General features: G+C 45.3%; 1 protein-coding gene across 5 annotated transcripts in view; it reads right to left on the bottom strand.

Annotated features, from left to right (window-relative positions):
• Positions 1–16553, bottom strand: part of TTC39B (tetratricopeptide repeat domain 39B) — a 906668-nt gene that overhangs the window by 153917 nt on the left and 736198 nt on the right. For all 5 annotated transcript variants that reach the window (XM_069626054.1, XM_069626053.1, XM_069626052.1 and 2 more), the window contains one exon: positions 1708–1816. In XM_069626054.1, coding sequence (XP_069482155.1) covers positions 1708–1816 — 109 coding nt within the window. The remainder of the gene's footprint in view (positions 1–1707; positions 1817–16553) is intronic.

The following is a 16553-nucleotide window of genomic DNA, read 5'->3' as shown; positions in this document are numbered from 1 at the left end:
TAAGTACACTTGCATGCAAAAACGCACAAGAGCCAATGGTACAGTAGATTAGTTCTACAAGCACAACATTAGCAAGTGTGGGCGGATTCTCATCAACTGCTGCATAATTCAGGCATACAACCCAAGAGGGCACTGTACCTGGGGATACTGCATTACTTGTGATGGATTGAACCCTTGCATTGTTACTGTATAATGCCTCGATCCACATGTGTTAGAGACCATGTATGCAATCATGCATAATATGAGATTAAAACATGTGAGGCATTAGGCAAATACAATATTTTAATTTGTATTGCTTCATCATCCTGCCTTATTTTCATGGTACTCAATGTATCGACCTGTGAGGTATTCAAACCTGTTTCCTGCAGGTGTACAGCAGATGTCCTAGGCAAATGCTTCACTCAGCCATTTTACTGGCAAACGTGTAAGGGAAAGGGGTTTGTAGAAGAGGATGAAGAATACATGTGGGGAAGTGAGAAGAGGATGAAGAATACATGTGGGGAAGTGGAGGTGAGAGGAAGAGGGTGAGGTTGGAATTAAATTAAGGCAGAAGAGAGTAGGGAAGAGAACGAGAAATGATGGGGGGAGAAGAGGCTCTATAATCTGCTGTAAAGTCGTGTGAATGGTGGGGTTCCTTATTTGCTCGAGAAGCCATTGGACAACTGATCAAACTTTGCAGAGGAATCAAGTTTCCCGTGGCTATGCATGAGAAGGCCATCCAGTCTTGTTTTATGCCCTTTGGGTTTAAGGACTTGTAGTTTTACTATATTTCCAATGGGAATGAAAAACCTACAAGGCCCAGAATCCCAAGCAAGGTCAGGACTGGATGGCCTTGGGAAACGTGAGAACTCAGCATTAAGGAATTCCTGCCTGTTGGAGCATACTTTTGTGAAGTTATGAAAGTACAAAGCTAGCGTGTGGATTCGCAGCAGACTAGGCAATAGTTGCACCAGGAAGGGGAGAGGCTGGTGATCAAGTTGTTTTCTAATGACAACTTTTACTGTTTAAATTGTTTGTGTGTGCAACTGCCCTCTTTTTACCTATTTGTGCAAGCAGAGCTTTATAGCTAGTTTTTATCAAGGCCTATATTTGGGTTAATCAACACATATAGATAAAAATATAAACGAAAATACATGCAAATACGAAAAAACAACTTGCATATGAACATTAAATCATCCAAACATTATCAATAAAAGTATAATAAAACAACGTTATGGTCTGGTATTTGGCAATCAGACATCGGAAGCCATCAGAAAATTGTTGGGCGAGCAAGGATTAACAAGAATAATAAGTAATTTATTTTCAGAAAGCCATTGGGCACTTATCTTGTCCCTTGTAGTGGTGCTGAAAAAAACAAGCCCCTTTTACTGTAACAGTTTAATAAAGGAGGGTTGGTTTGAGAATGAAGGGTCCTGAACGACAAAGTCCAGAAGTGTAACCACATCCACCTCAACACCTCAACCCATCGCCCTCTTCCCTCACACCCCCACATGCATTACCGAACAATCCAGCGGGGATTCTCAAACAAATAGAACAAGATAATTCTATGTGGCAGACTGTGCAATAGACCAGTAAGGAGAGTAACTACCCATGCACCCTGATGTACTGCAAATCCAAATTCCCTTTAGGGATACATTGTATATAGGACTACCTTCAGAATTAAAGCTTTTTTATTGGAATCACAAAGTGGAAACAGGGCCGCCTTACCTAGGATGAGAGAGATGTACGTGTGATACATGAGCAGTGTCAGGACACACAGGACTGCCCGCAGACTCAGGCCATACGCGCCTTCTCGAAGCTGAGAAAGACCCAGTTCCTGCAAGATTCCAAACACAATGACCCCTATTAAATGAACATCAAAATTGTTTCCATAAATCGAAGTACAATAAAAAATAATAAACCAATGGACATTGTTTTACTAGGCAACCCTTTACACCTGGAGTATTACTTTGAATGAACATGCTTTCCCCACACAAGCAAGAAAATAGTGGCATCTGTTAAAATGCAACTGGTGAAGATTAAGTTCCTACATGTGTATGACAAAAATCATACAAGAGTACCAAGAGTTTTCAGAAGGGGTTGGGCCTATTATAACATGATCACTGAATGATGTGGACATATCAAATATGTGGCATTTTCAAGTTATAGAACACCAAATGTATATTGATTAGTGGTGCATGTTTAATGGCATATATTTTGATGACCGAAATCAAATGAATTTTCTGAGCAAATCCATTAATTGTATGCCATTAGTTATAAGCCACATTAACTCATTTCATTGAGTTTCACAGGGAGAAAAGACCACGGAGCAGGCCAACCCCTACTTGATCACAACAAAGGTCTATTTGGTGAAGGAGAATGTGAAGGCATCTTTGAATACCAAGAACTTTAACCTAATGAAATAAGTGCTCCCTACTTTTTATAAATACGAATGCAAACTTTACCAAGATGTTAGCCTTTTCAAAACCTTGTTAGCCCTTAAACAAATTATTCTTCATAGCAAGCATCTCTATTTCTGGGCTGTAGAGTACTCAACCACACATATGCCTTCATTTCAAAAAGCCAATTACAAAAAAGGCTTGTCCTTTACTGGCCTCAAATGGGAGATGTATCGGGTGGATCGATCTAGTCAATAGTGCATTGGTTAATCTCAAGACCATGATTGTAGTCCATCTCGACAGTGTTTCATTCCACTGCTTGCTTTGAGAAGAGTCTTTGTCAACGCTACCAAACTTCCAAAAAATTCTAATAGTGTCAAGCAAGGATTCCTTTTGGATCTCCCACTTTTTAATAGGCAAATGCCATGCTCAGAACAATCATTAAAATCATCTGAAGTATTTACACTACAATTGTACAAGTAGTCTCTTCTGGACTCACATTAATTAAGTGACATTCTTGAGCAGGCCTTAAAAGTAGTAACTTAATCTTTTGATCAAATGTGTCTGAGAAAATTGAATGTGGGCCAGCGTTCGAAACAAATCCTTTGTGTAGTGAGCAATGTAGACTCAATTAGACCACAAATAATTACAGGAATGGCAAGGAAAGAAATGTCACCTATTGGATCTATAGCATTTACAACCTAGCTTAGACAAAGCAGACAGCAGCCATCAAGCCTACAAAAGCTTAGGGAGGGACTTCAATGTCCTGCTTAGAATGCATGCTTTGGTAAGCAGAAAATGTACCTGCATTTCTTAATCCCAAATGAATCCAATTTGATGTTGGTTCAAAGCTGCTATATTAGACATTTTTGATAGGAGGCTAAGAAAAGTATATTTCTATGAATATCCTTCACATTGCACTTTCGTCTGCTTTCAAGAGGGTCTTGTAAAGTGGCCGTCTCAGGATGGTGGGCCACAGAGTTCACACTGAATGTTCGCCTGTTTTTTTGTCGCACTATAGGATTCCTGTGTCAGATTCTTTCAGAAAGAAATAACCTTGAACTCTGGCAAATTACTTGCAATTTCCGTTGATTGAAAAACAAGCAGTGAAAAAAAAATGGAACAGCTGGTCAAATGTTTAATATTTATATGTGTCTAAGAAATCAAAGAAAACACCAAGCCTTTAACTGAAAACAGTGTTTGCATGAACCTAATAAGATTGTTACGGTATCTACTCGGCAGGGACAAATAGATCTGTCAATTTAGACATCACACACTTGAAATGAAATGTCTAGATTCGATTTAATATAAGGTTGCAGACCTTTATTAAAACCACGCAAAAATCACACTGGAGAGTGCAAATCTACATCAGATTTATTTTCTTAGCTAGACATCTAGCACCCTGGTTTCCAATATAGACATAAAAAGAATTTGATGTAGCTAACCTTTTATGGAACATGGACAATATCCTGTTCCGTAGCTCTATTAGTACTGGATTCAAAGTGGGGAGGTCCGGTGCAGCGGGAATTGAAAAAGTGCATGCACACAGAGCATGCTTCACTTATTATGGATGGTAATATGTGAAGTATTCTAATGTGTAACAAAGACTTCATACTTACTTCCACAGGATTCACACATGGGGTAAACCAGCTTTGTTGCAATTTAAAGGACAGGGAGCGCTAGGTTCTGTCCCTTGCAGAAGTCCAATACATTGGATACGTTCTAAATATGAAGTTCAAAGATAACCTATAGGATCATATTGGGTGCAGATATCGGAATGCACTGTGGGTCACAGCAGCACAGCTGTGGTGATTACCTGTCATAAATGTGGAATACGTCGGAGGACACAATCCCTTCGAATTGGGTCTTTCATAGGTACACATGCTCATGAATATTCCCGGTCATCAGGCTGGGAATCCTCTGTAATATTAAAGCAGTTTAGCTTTAAAGCTTAAAAGCTGCTTGGCACTTGTACAGCCTATTGGCGTCACTTCGGGTCATATTGCCCCAACCAATGACAGTAGCCTGCCCTAGCTCCACCCCTGGAGGCTATCCTCAGATTTAAAAGAGCATGCAATGTGGCAGTAGGAACCAGTAGAGCCATGGAGGGTTATGAGGGATGGTCACATGTGAATCCATGAAAACTACCAATGCTGGAGAACAGGTATGATATGATATGATATGGCATTTGTAACGCGCCTATACACAAGTGTTTCAAGGCGCGACGAGGCGGGGGGGGAACAAGGGGAAGACAGACAACGATCCTACTAGGCCAGGTATCATTCAGACCGCGCAAGTGCAGGGGTAGGGGAAGGGAAAAGTGCAAGGGGAACGGGAGGGGGAAGTGCAGTACAAGTAAGTAGAATAAAATAAATAAATAAATAGGGCCAGCTGGTGGCAAGTGCAAGGTAAGTGCACACAAGTGCTGGGAAGGGGGGCTGTAGGGATATAGAGACAGTCCCGCAGTGCAGGGGATGCCAGGGAGGCAGTGCAAGTGGAGAGTGGCTGGGCCCAGGACCGAGGTCGGTGAGAGTGGCACAGTTGCAGATTCAGTGCAATTTCAGTGTAGAATTTAGCAGGGGAGAGGGACAGAGAAAGCAGAAGCAAAGAGGAAGGTTTTGAGGTGCTTCCGGAACCGGAGATGGTTCTCCTCAAGTTTCAGGGAGGCAGGAAGGCTGTCCCAGAGGGAGACCCCTGCCGCGGAGAGAGATCTACCCCCAGCTCGTTGCTTTGAGAAGCGGCTGACCCTGAGGGAGTTGGAGACGGATGAGCGAAGGGCTCGGGAAGGAAGATATTTAGGAAGAGAGAGTTGAAGGTATTTTGGCCCCAGGCCCCAGAAGGCCTTGTGGATAATGCAGAGGGTTTTGAACTTAATCCTCGCAGCCACTGGGAGCCAGTGTAGAGATTTCAGTCCTGGAGAGATACGGTCCCTGGGCTTGAGGCCAAGGACAAGTCTCGCAGTTCTGTTCTGGATGAGTTGCAGAGGGCAGGGAGTGGAGGCAGGCAGATTAAGATAGAGGCTGTTACAGTAGTCCAGCTTCGAGAGAACCAGGGCTCGGGAGACAGTGAGCTTCTGGGGGAAGGAGAGGAAGGGAAGAATACCTCTGAGGAGGTGAAGCTGGTAGTGTGACTTCTTAGAGACTTCAGATATGTGAGGAGAGAAGGAGAGTGTAGAGTCGAAGATGACCCCAAGGTTTTTAGCCTTGCAGGTAGGTGTTACAGGTAAGTAACTTGTTCCTTCTCCAGCATTGGATCTTTCATCGATTCACATGCTCATGAATACGATTACATAGCAGTACACATACTCAACCATTGGAACAGTTCAACAGAAGCAATTAAAACTCACCTCTCTAACACTCACCACAAACAAATAGGTTGTGAAGTACTGCATGGCCGACACGGGACTCCTCCCTGGAATCCCTGTCCATGCAGTAGAATTTCATGAAGGTATGAGTCGACCTACACGTAGCCACCCTGCAGATGTCGAGCAGGGGCACACCAGACAGTAAAGCCATAGCAGAAGCCACAGCTACGGTGGAATGTGGTCTGTTTGCAATGTGATGACTATGAGATATGCAGCAGATAGCCACCTGGAAATCGAAGACTACGACCGGGCACCTTCCCTTTTTCAACAGGTCCAAAAGTGACAAAAGTTGAGAAGTTTTGCAAAATTATTTCGTGTGTGTGAAATAGAACTTCAAAACCCAGGCAATGTCCAGTGAATGTAACACATTCCCTGCAGGAGAGGTGGAAAGCCAAAGAACTCTGTCAGTACTAATGGCTCATTGAGATTAAAAGACTATGGCACCGTAAATGAAGGATGAGTGCGTAGCACCACCCTTGACCGATGGAAAGTCAAATATGGTGGCTTATAGGAGAGAGCTTGCAACTCTCCAACATGTCTGGCAGATGTAACAGCCACCAGAAAAGCAGTTATCCATGACAGAAACATCAGAGGAGCTTGGTATAGAGGCTGAAATGGCAGCCCTGTTAGCTTGTAGAGAACCACATTAAGCTCCCAAGCGGGAGCAGGCACCTTTACTGAAGGGAAAGCTCAAAATAGTCAATCTAACCAGTCTTTGTGAACAAAGTGAAGTATGGCCAGTGCTGCAAGCAGAATGAGAGAAAGCAGCAAGGTGGACCTTTATGGAAGTGTGAGCCAGGTTGCTTCAGTCAACGACAGAATAAATGGCAGGATCTGATTAGCCTTAATCCAAAGAGGGTCGAGTTGCTGCCACTGACACCATATGGTAAAACGTTACCACTTGTGCATGCAGCAGGAAAGAGTGGAAGGAGCTCCCACTAGAGTGTTACAGCATTCCAAAGGCAATGTGAAATGTCAAAATTCAAGGGCTGCAGGAGCCAAACCGTCAACTGCAGGGACACTGCACGATGGTGGTGGACAGATCCTCCTTCTCTGGAGCACAGGTCTGGAAGTGGAGTCAGTTTGATGCAAGGTGCTATGGACAGAGAGTACCAAATCTGATGAGGCCACGCCGGAGCAATGAGGATCATCCTGCTTGGGCTCTGTTTGAGTGTATTGATGACTCCTAGAAGAAGCAGGATTGGAGGAAATGCATAGAGGAACAAATCCTCCCATGGTATGGCGATAGCATCACCCATACACCTCATTTGAGGATACTGCTTACAAATTGGGCACATTTGGAGTTGGACAACCCCATTTCGAAAAAAAGATGAAGAACATGGTCTTGGTGGAGTTCCCATTGGTGGCAGGATCACATTTCCCTGCTGAAGGAATTTGCAATGACGCTGTGGATCCCATTCAGGTTAAACGGAATTAGGAACAGCTTCTGGGATATCGTCCAGTTTCACAGCACTTGCGGCTTCCTTGGATAGAAACAGGGAGCATGTCCCTCCCTGCTTTCTGATGTAGTACATGGTGGTCGTATTGTCTGTGAAGATGTGAACCGTTTTGCCTTGGGGCTGGGGCTGGAAGGACTTGAGGGCCCAGTACACAGCTCGAAGCACCAACACATTGATGTGTAACATTTTGTCCTCTGGCTGCCAGAGGCCTCTGGCGTGGAAGTTGCATGTGTGTGTGCACCCCAGGCTTCCAGGGAGGTGTATTTTGTTTGCCTGGCTTGATGGGCAAAAAGGAGCGCCCTGTGTTAGGCGCTGTCAATGTTTCCACCAGTGCAGAGTTCAGCAGAGAGTGATGATGTTGTTCCAGGAGCCCGACACCTGCTTATGCCTGGCATCCGGATACTCCTGGATAGATCCAATATGCAACCTGCAATGTGGAACTAGGGGGATGCAGGATGATGACATCCCCAGCAGTGATTTGATTGAACAGTTGGAGAGTGGACAGCTGCTGAATCTTGCGAAATATGGCCTTGACCCTCTCCTCTGAAGGAGTAGCCAGACAATGCAGTGTATCTAGTTGTGAGCACAGGAACAAAGTGTTGCGAGATGGCAACATGCATGACTTTGGAATGTTTATGGAGAATCCCAGAGAAGTTCAGCAGTGGATGGTCTTTTCAGTGTGTTGCAAGGCTAGTGGATGAGATTGGGCGCGGATCCGTCAGTCGTCCGGGTACAGATAACTGTAGATGCATGTGCAGCGCAGATGGGCAGCTACCAGTGCGAGACACTTGGTGAAGACCTTTGGTATGCACTTTAGCCCGAACAGTAGAGTCTTGAACTAGTAGTGCTTCCCCTGCACCACAAAGCGAAGGAAACGGCTGTGTTTCTGATGGATTGATATGTAGATATATGCATCCTGCAAATCTAGGGACGAGAGAAAATACCCTGTTCCAGCTGTTCTAGCATGTGCTGAAGCGTTACCATGCAGAACCTTTGTGATTTTAGGAACGCAGTGAGCTGCCTGAGATCCTGGATGGGTACACTGCGGAGCCTCGGAGGTGCGATGGAATGGCTTCTATGGCCCTGCCACCTTTTTTTTTTTAGGGACTGAACTTCATGCAAGAGCAGGGGCAGATGTTGTTCCTTTCTTTATACTGGAAGAATGGAGGGGCATTTGTCCTGAAATCACAGCATGTAACCGTGCTGAACGATGTTGAGCACCCATTTGTCGGTGGTGATGTTGTGCAACAGTTTGACAAACAGTGGTAACCGACCTCCCACTGGGGTGCTGAAGTCGGGGGCCAGGGACCTGGTACGGGTCAGGCTTATTTTGGAGTTTGCGAGCGGGTGGAAGCCCTGCAACCTCCCTCTGAACACCTCCTGCAAGCTTGTGCCAGACGGCTGACGATATGAAGATTGAAAATCTCTGGAGGTCCTGGAGAATCTGTCTTACCAAGCCAAAAGGACATGAAAGGACCAGATTTCATCCGCAAGCAAATCCCTTGAAGGCAGGTCTGGGGGCACCCAATCCACTGGTACCATGTTGTCATACTCATCAGTGCTATGCCTGTCTGGAGAAGTGTCAGGACCAGTATCTGTGTCTGTGAGGGTAGCTTCAGGGACAGAAAACAACGGAGGAGTTGGCTTCGGAGGGTGGGGTGGCAATTTAGTTTGATGGACCGACAACTGAGTTGTTGACGGAACTGATGTTGACAAAGTAGCTGGTGTCGATGACTATTTACACCTGTGGCTCGTTGATGGGGTCACTGTCACGGATGTTGACAGATGAGAGGGGGGGGGATCTAGGCAAAATAAGTGCATTCTCTGCGGCAGGATACTGAAAGACTGAGTAGTGTCCGTGTCTGTTTTGATGGCTACAAGGGTCTTGTTGACCTTCTTCGTGAAGAGGTCCACTCCATCAAAAGGCATGTCTACTACTTAGAATGCACATCAGGGCAAATGTTTCTGGCTTTCAACCAACCTTGGCGCCTTGCACCGCTCTGTTGCCCATCTGGTGGAAACCTGTGTCCACTATGTCCAGCGCCACGGTGATGGCATGATCTGAAGCAGCCTCCCCCTCATGTAGCAATGCTAGATCCTCATACCTCTTATCAGGCAAAAATTCTAAGATGGGAGCCATCTTATACAACAATTCCCTGTCGTATCTGGAGAGAACAGCCAGGGAATTGGCTACCTTAATGGTGGTAGCGGCTGTGATGATTACACGCTTTCCAAAAGCGTCCAGTTGCTTGCCTTTCTTGTCCGAGCATTCCTTTCCAAAGATCCTTCTTTGGAGGAGTCGAGAAGGGATATTTCATAACCAGCAGCCCAACTTCCTAGATGTCGTCAAGCTAGGTATGGTAACCACTGATTTCCTGCAGGCTTCACGCCTCTGAAAAAGGAAACCCTCCTTTCACTGTTTCTATGGAACTAGGTCGAAAAGCGTAACTGCCCGCGTTAACAGTGAATGAAAGGACCAGATTTCATCCGGAAGCGAATCCCTTTAAGGCAGGTCTGGGGGCTCCCCATTCACTGGTACATTGTTGTCATACTCATCAGTACTTTTCTGTCTGGAGATGTGTCAGGACCGTATCTGTGTCTGTGAGGGTAGCTACAGGGACAGAAAATAACAGAGGAGTTGGTTTCGGAGGACGGGGTGGCAATTTGGTTTGACGGACTGATGACTGAGTTTTTGAGGAAACTGCTGTTGACAAAGTAGCTGGTGTCGATGACTATTTACGCCTGTGGCTCGTCGATTGGGTCGTTGTCGCAGATGTTGACGAATGAGAGGTGCGGGGGGAGTTTAGTCAAAATAAGTGAGTTATGTCTCCTTTTAGGTTTCTTCACCAGGGAAGTGATCTCTTTGTAGAGTGAGTCTGTTGTACAGGCCTGCTAACCCTGGCAGAGGCATTACTTTGGGCCAAGGCCCAGTCATAGGCCATGGCACCCTCCTCCAGCTACGCCACCAACCTGCGATGACGATCTTTCAGAGTTTTAGATGTTGGCGGGCAAATGGAGCAGTTATTCACATTGCGGTCTAGGTGCAGGCAAGGTATTACCCAAATTGTTCATTTACAATTGTTCGAATGAACAATTGACTGAATTTAAAGGGTCACAATTGACCTTTTCACAATTGACCGTATATATATATATATATATATATATATATATATATATATATATATATATATATATGGGTTTTGGGGGGTTTGGCGTTAGGTGGGGAGTTGTGGGGGGTTTCCCCCCACATATATGTTACAATTGACCTTCACAATTCGGTCAATTGTGAAAAGGTCAATTGTAATTCGAACAGTTGTAAAACGAACAATTCATATACAACCGCAGGCAATATATGCAACATATGCATTTTCCATGCTGATCGTCCACAAAGATATTCTTGATGCCACACTTGGAGCAGGGCCTGAAAAGGCACTTCTTGCTGGCGTCCACCATGGCCGTGAACAGGATGAGAAGGCCTCTCGCTGCGAGAAGATCATTAGATGGTCTGAATCTTCACTGGTAAGAAATCCCCACTACTGGCAGTCACCAAAGGGACGGATGATGAAGAAAGAAGTTGTAGTAGTATCAAAAAAATAGATCAAAAATCGATTATTTCGAGGAGTACAAACGTCCTAACAGTGCACAGCTAGTTTGCCTAAAACCCATCTCCGGTGAATGGGGGCTCATGAAGGCATGATTTATTTCTTGCTCCTTTGACCAACATGGTGAGCAAAAGTATCACATTTCACCAAGTGTGGTGGTGGTTTGCATGAAGTACCCAGAGACCGCTACCACCAGGAACTGGAGAGAGAAACCACTAACCCTTTGAGATGAAGAAATGTCAAAGTCATATGTTAAAACCTCCAGCCTTCCAATAAAGAGCATTAACAAAGAAAATAACTGTACTTTGTTGATAGGTATCGATAGGAAATGCCATGAAAATGCCTCTTGGGTAGCCAACCTACTTTTACCTCATATGGCACGCCATCCTTTCCCCTACCCTCTTCTACTATTCAAACTATGGCCCTGGAATGCCTAATTCATCTTCCAAAAACCTCCTTTCTTACAACCACTTTGACTCACATAACCCCTCCCCTGCATCTCCCGTTGCCTCTGATGACTTAGCTACCCCACCTGCTTACACTTCAACACCACCAAAACTTCCAAATGAGGTGCAGGGGGGTAGTAGGTCAAATGCTGAAACATAAGACTGAGAATTTAAATACCACGGTGCCTTGATTATTAATGCAGTGATCTGAGAAAACACCTACCTATTCGAAAACCCCTACCTATTGGAAAACACCTACCTATTCTAAAACACAATCCTAAATGAGAAGATGAAGGTCAGGACAACCAAAATGGAGTGATTATAGTGTTTATCCACTACCCCCCCTCTAGTATCAGCATCCTATTCCTTAGGGAGTTTGGTTCTCCTGCCACAATTCCACTACTATAAAGCATAAGAATCGAAAGGATGACCAACATAGATAACCTATTTTTAAGAGGTCCCGAGCAACTGCTCCCTTGGTATAAGAAAGTTCCAAAGGTGGCCTATTGAAAAAGTCCAAAAACCTATTGTTAAAAGTCCATCCCTAGGCTAACAATTCACAGTCTCCCTTGTAGAAAGACTCTCCAAGCTGTTCTCGGCCTAGCCACTTCCTGGGCCCTTCTGCTAATAACAGGAGATTCAACCCTTTCTCAGGATTCATCATGGCTTTGTGGGGGCAGACCTTTTACAGTCCAGATGTAACCGCTCCTCTTTGGAGGTGTCAGTCCAGATAAGGGTTTACATTCCTCCCTTGGATCCCTCTGTTGCTTCTCTTCTTGAATTGGGGTTTAGTCAGGGATAAGACCAACTTCTTCTGAAGATATATCAGGCCCCACCTGCTGACTGCAGGTGGCGAGCATTATTTCTCCCCACCTGAGTGTAAGGTGCATGTCAGGCAGGTATTGTTTCCTTGGCCCTCCTGCCAGGGAACAGCCTCTGCCTTGGGTTGCTGGTGGAGTGTACAGCAACTCCCCCTCCAATTCCCTTGTAGGTGAGCTGTGAATCTCAGGCTCTGATTTTCTGCCTCCTGTTAGGCCTTCCAGTGAAAATGTTCTTCAGCTTGGGGTTGCCTGACTGGTCAGTGACATGTGTTATCGGGACCTTCTGAGTAAAGGGATCTGGACTCTCTGGTTGGGTCTCTTCCCAGAGGTGGTCTATGAGGGACTTCCTTTGTTTCGGATTCATCTCTGCCGGAGTTTCTCTTACAGGGCTTCTCCTGCGCTTTTCATAGCTCAAGGAGAGGATCTGCTCCTGCCCCCCCCCCTTTTGTTTTCCAGAGGTTTGTTCCTAGGTTCCTGTAACCCTGGGATGTGATTGCCATGGCCTGGGCACCCCAGAATCATGCACAGCTATCCCAACAAAATTTCAAAGGTAAGCACAGGAGAGAACTTTCATCTTTGATTACGTACCGACCAAGAGATTGCAAACCCCTCTGTTCGGCATTCTCAGTATGGATTCGTGGTCTTCAGACAAGGTATCTCTCTCAGAGCACACAGTCTTTGCTCTCATCAGCCTTCAGTTGGGCAGTTCCTGTGGCTGGTGAGTGTTTCTCTGAGACCGTAGGTTCACAGACTCGGTCCTGAGTTTAGGGACGTAGTCCCCCGCTGGAACCATATCCCAAGTCCCTACTTCGGGCCAGAAGTGAAAAATGCAGACTCCTTCGTTAGGGTCAAGTGCATTCTGGATGCCATTGTCTTGCCTTGATTATCCATTTCAAACCAACTCCTCAGACCCACCTCTCTAACCATCCTTCTGATCTATAGGCTGCAGGGCCCTCTAAACTAGCTCTCTAATCTGGACCTTCTCCTTTGCCCTCTTTCCAATGTATCCACTTGCAGGGCTAATGAGTGATCTGAACACCCCTAAATTCTTCCCCACCATTCAATTCAGACTATATTCCCCTTCTGGCAGCCCCCTGCCCTCCCTTCATACATCAACCTCTGCATTCCCAAGGCAACTTGCATTCCCAAGGCAACTTTCAAGAACTATTTTTCATTTCCTCTTCACTTTCTCTACCCAATCTCGCAATCTCTCCCTCACTCTCTGACCACTTTCTCATTCACTTCTCCATTTCTCTTTATCCCCATATTCCACACCCATTGCCTCCATCACTAAATGCAAATATAGCCCACACTCCGTGGCTTGCTCCCAAGACAAAGTTATGTCCTCTCTCCTCCTCGTCATTGATCCTCCATCAAACAGGGATTCCCAGCATGCTCATCCCCATTTGAATGTCACTATCATACATGTACCATCTCAATTCCTCACCCTGGATTATCCTTCAGATGTGTCTTCTTCAGAATGAAATGCGATGCCACCTCCACAAATGGCATAAAGACTGTACCCTCTCCCATCTCACCTTCAAAGATGCCCTCTTCTACTTCATCACGACCCTCTACTCTTCCAAATCCTCCTACTTCTCCCACATCTCATCACTTCTCTCTGCTCTCAGCAGCGAAAACTATCATCCATTATACAAACTATGATGGCTCCTCCTCATGCCATCTTCTCCTCCCCATTTGCTACCAACTCCCATATCATTCCTCACCTACGATTGTGAAGATGCACCACATCCGGACCACCTTCCCCTCAGCCCCATCTTGCTTCTTTTTCCATGCTCATCCTTATTTTTATTTCTCACCTAGGTTTGTTCTTCCCAACTTTGGTCACTGAACTGAGCGCCCCCCCCCCCCACTCCTGAGGTCAGACATCCCCTCCTATGTACCTGTTAACCGGTTTGCCCTGCAGACTGTCAAGGTACTTTCACCGGTCACCTGTTCCTTTTGCTCCTCCCATTTCAAACTCTCTGGTGTAAGCCTTCCTGCCTGTTTCAAGGTAGCTTCTCTAATGATCCTCAAGAATCCCTCAGCTGACCCCCCAACAACCCTGCTAACTATAGGCCTTTATCTCTCTTTCCTCATTACTCAAAAGGAGTCATCTTTAACAGGATCTCCTGCTACCTTCATTCTACAGACATAACCCTCGTCCACGTCTCAAATTTTAACTTGGCTCATTATCATGTATATACTCCTCCATTTTAATCCTGCTATACCACTTTCGTACAGTAGATCACCCACTCTCCTCCCGACCCTCTATGGCGTCCATATCTAAGGCATTGCCCTTAACCTTGTGTCTTATTACCTTGCTAATCATTCCTTCTCCATATCGAGGAAGACTGTCACCTGTGACCTGACCTCCCTGCACAGTCTGTCCTTCAGTCCAACAGAACTATTTCCTGGGACCCTTGTTCTATCTTCTACTTTCACTTACTCTGGCAAATTATCTTCTCCTTTGCGTTCTCCTACCATCTCTTTGCAGATGTCACACAAATCTTCTCTAGGTTGACTGTGGCTCTCTCCCTACACACATTACGCCTTAACTCTCTGCTAGCCACCAATGGATGGCACTTTGTTGCCTCACGATGAACTCTTTCAGGATATAGGCAATCTACTGCCCTTCTTCCAATGCCTCCCCCTTCTTCTGTCACCCATCTCATTTCACTTGAAATCCTCTTCCTCTAAGGAATGCAACCATGGGATCCTTTTTGACAGTTACTGCAACACTCATCACTTTATTACTACTACCTCTACTGCAACCATGATAAAACTGATGATCATACAAATCTGCTCTGTCTCCATCTATCGCTCTACCAAAACACTCCTACAAACTATGGTACTGGGCAGTCTTGACTACCGTGCCAGTCTTCTCCTGGGACTACTCCACCTATCTGCATGCCAAGATAATCAACACTGCACCACTTGCATCATCTACAAACATTCCTGCTCTTCTCCCAATTTCCTTCACCACCTCAATGAATAACTGGGCCCTTGTCAAATACTTGACATTGGGCCTCACTACAAGGTTGGAGGTAGCCTTGCCGGTAAAACCGGCAAGGCTACCTTCAAACTCGCATCCGGGTCCGGCACACGCGAATGTGCAATTACGGGCTATTCCGGCCCAGCCGGACCCTGTAAATTGTCCTTTTGCGTTAGTAACGGTACCGGTGCTACCATCATGTTCTGCTCGTGGGTGCCGGTACGGCCACCAGGTCAGACCTGGTGGCTGCAAGGGCACTCGCGAGCAGAACTCGTAGTATGGCGGTACGGTAGCAACGGTGCTGGTAGTGATACCGGTGCCGTTGTTGCCTTACCGCCATACTTGTAATGAGGCCCATTGTATTTATTTGGATTCGTAAGGTACACCCAGGCCATTACTAGTACCAAGGAGGGTAAGGAGAAATGGCCCAAATAACCCACAGGAGAACACAAGGTCTAGGACAACAAATGTTAATTATTTCTCAAAAAGCCAGGTTTTCAAGGGTCTTTGGATGAGGTCAGAGTGTTGATTAAAGGTTAGGATTTCTGAAGCCCTACCAGCATGAACAGAGCTGGTGTGGCCACCAATACGATAACGACAAAACACTGGGATGATGAAGCAGGTCACAATATTGGAATGTAAGGGACGTTATGAGCTGAGGAATAAGAAATACTAGACAATGTGACTGCAATATTTTAAACATTAAACAGATTTAAATGTGATTCTCTTATCGAGTGTCAGTCAATGCAGAAATGTAATAACAGGTTTTACATAGTCTTATAGTGAAAGGCCCTCATCACCCTAGCAGCTGCGCATTCTTCCACATATTGCAGGTGATTCAATAGAGTTTTGGGAAGCCCCAGCAACAAGGGCTTGAAATACTCTAACTGGCATACAGTTGTACCATCTACTACCTTTACTTTCACTGGGAACATAACACAGGAAGAACATGTATAAGCAATCTTCAACAGTGGAACAAGTTTACACGCCAGATGCAACATGGTCAGAAAAGGCTAACTAATGACCTAGCTTAACATCTAGATTGTTCACTGTAGCGGCCAGTGAAGGAGAGGGACCAGAGCTAGTTTGCCATAAGGTATCCAATGGAAGTGTAGCCTGATGAAAAAGTTCCAATCCTCAGTCATTGTTATTCACGTAGTTATTCTGCTTTAAATGGTATTGACACATCCATACATCCACTGCTTGAAGACAAAGAGACTTTGTTGGCAGTCATTAGTTTATCTGACTCCAAGTGGGCCAGAATAGGAGTCATTTGCATACATTATAAATTCGAAATCAAAGGTTTCCACTAAAGATGCTAAAGTAGAGACAGATGTTTAATAACCGGGAAAGCAAAGACCCACTAGTCAAACCACTGCCTGGACTTGCACCCCTTTAACTGGCTGACCATATTTCCTGCTACTCTCCTCTGAGCAACCTCCAATCCAGCACCCTCCCAAATGTGTACTCCGTACCACCCGCGCCCT

Source organism: Ambystoma mexicanum, chromosome 6p (assembly GCF_040938575.1).
Source record: "Ambystoma mexicanum isolate Mex_15411 chromosome 6p, UKY_AmexF1_1, whole genome shotgun sequence".
Classification (NCBI taxonomy): Eukaryota; Metazoa; Chordata; class Amphibia; order Caudata; family Ambystomatidae; genus Ambystoma; species Ambystoma mexicanum.
The sequence above is the reverse complement of the archived record's forward strand: the minus strand, read 5'-3'. Positions and strand labels throughout refer to the sequence as shown.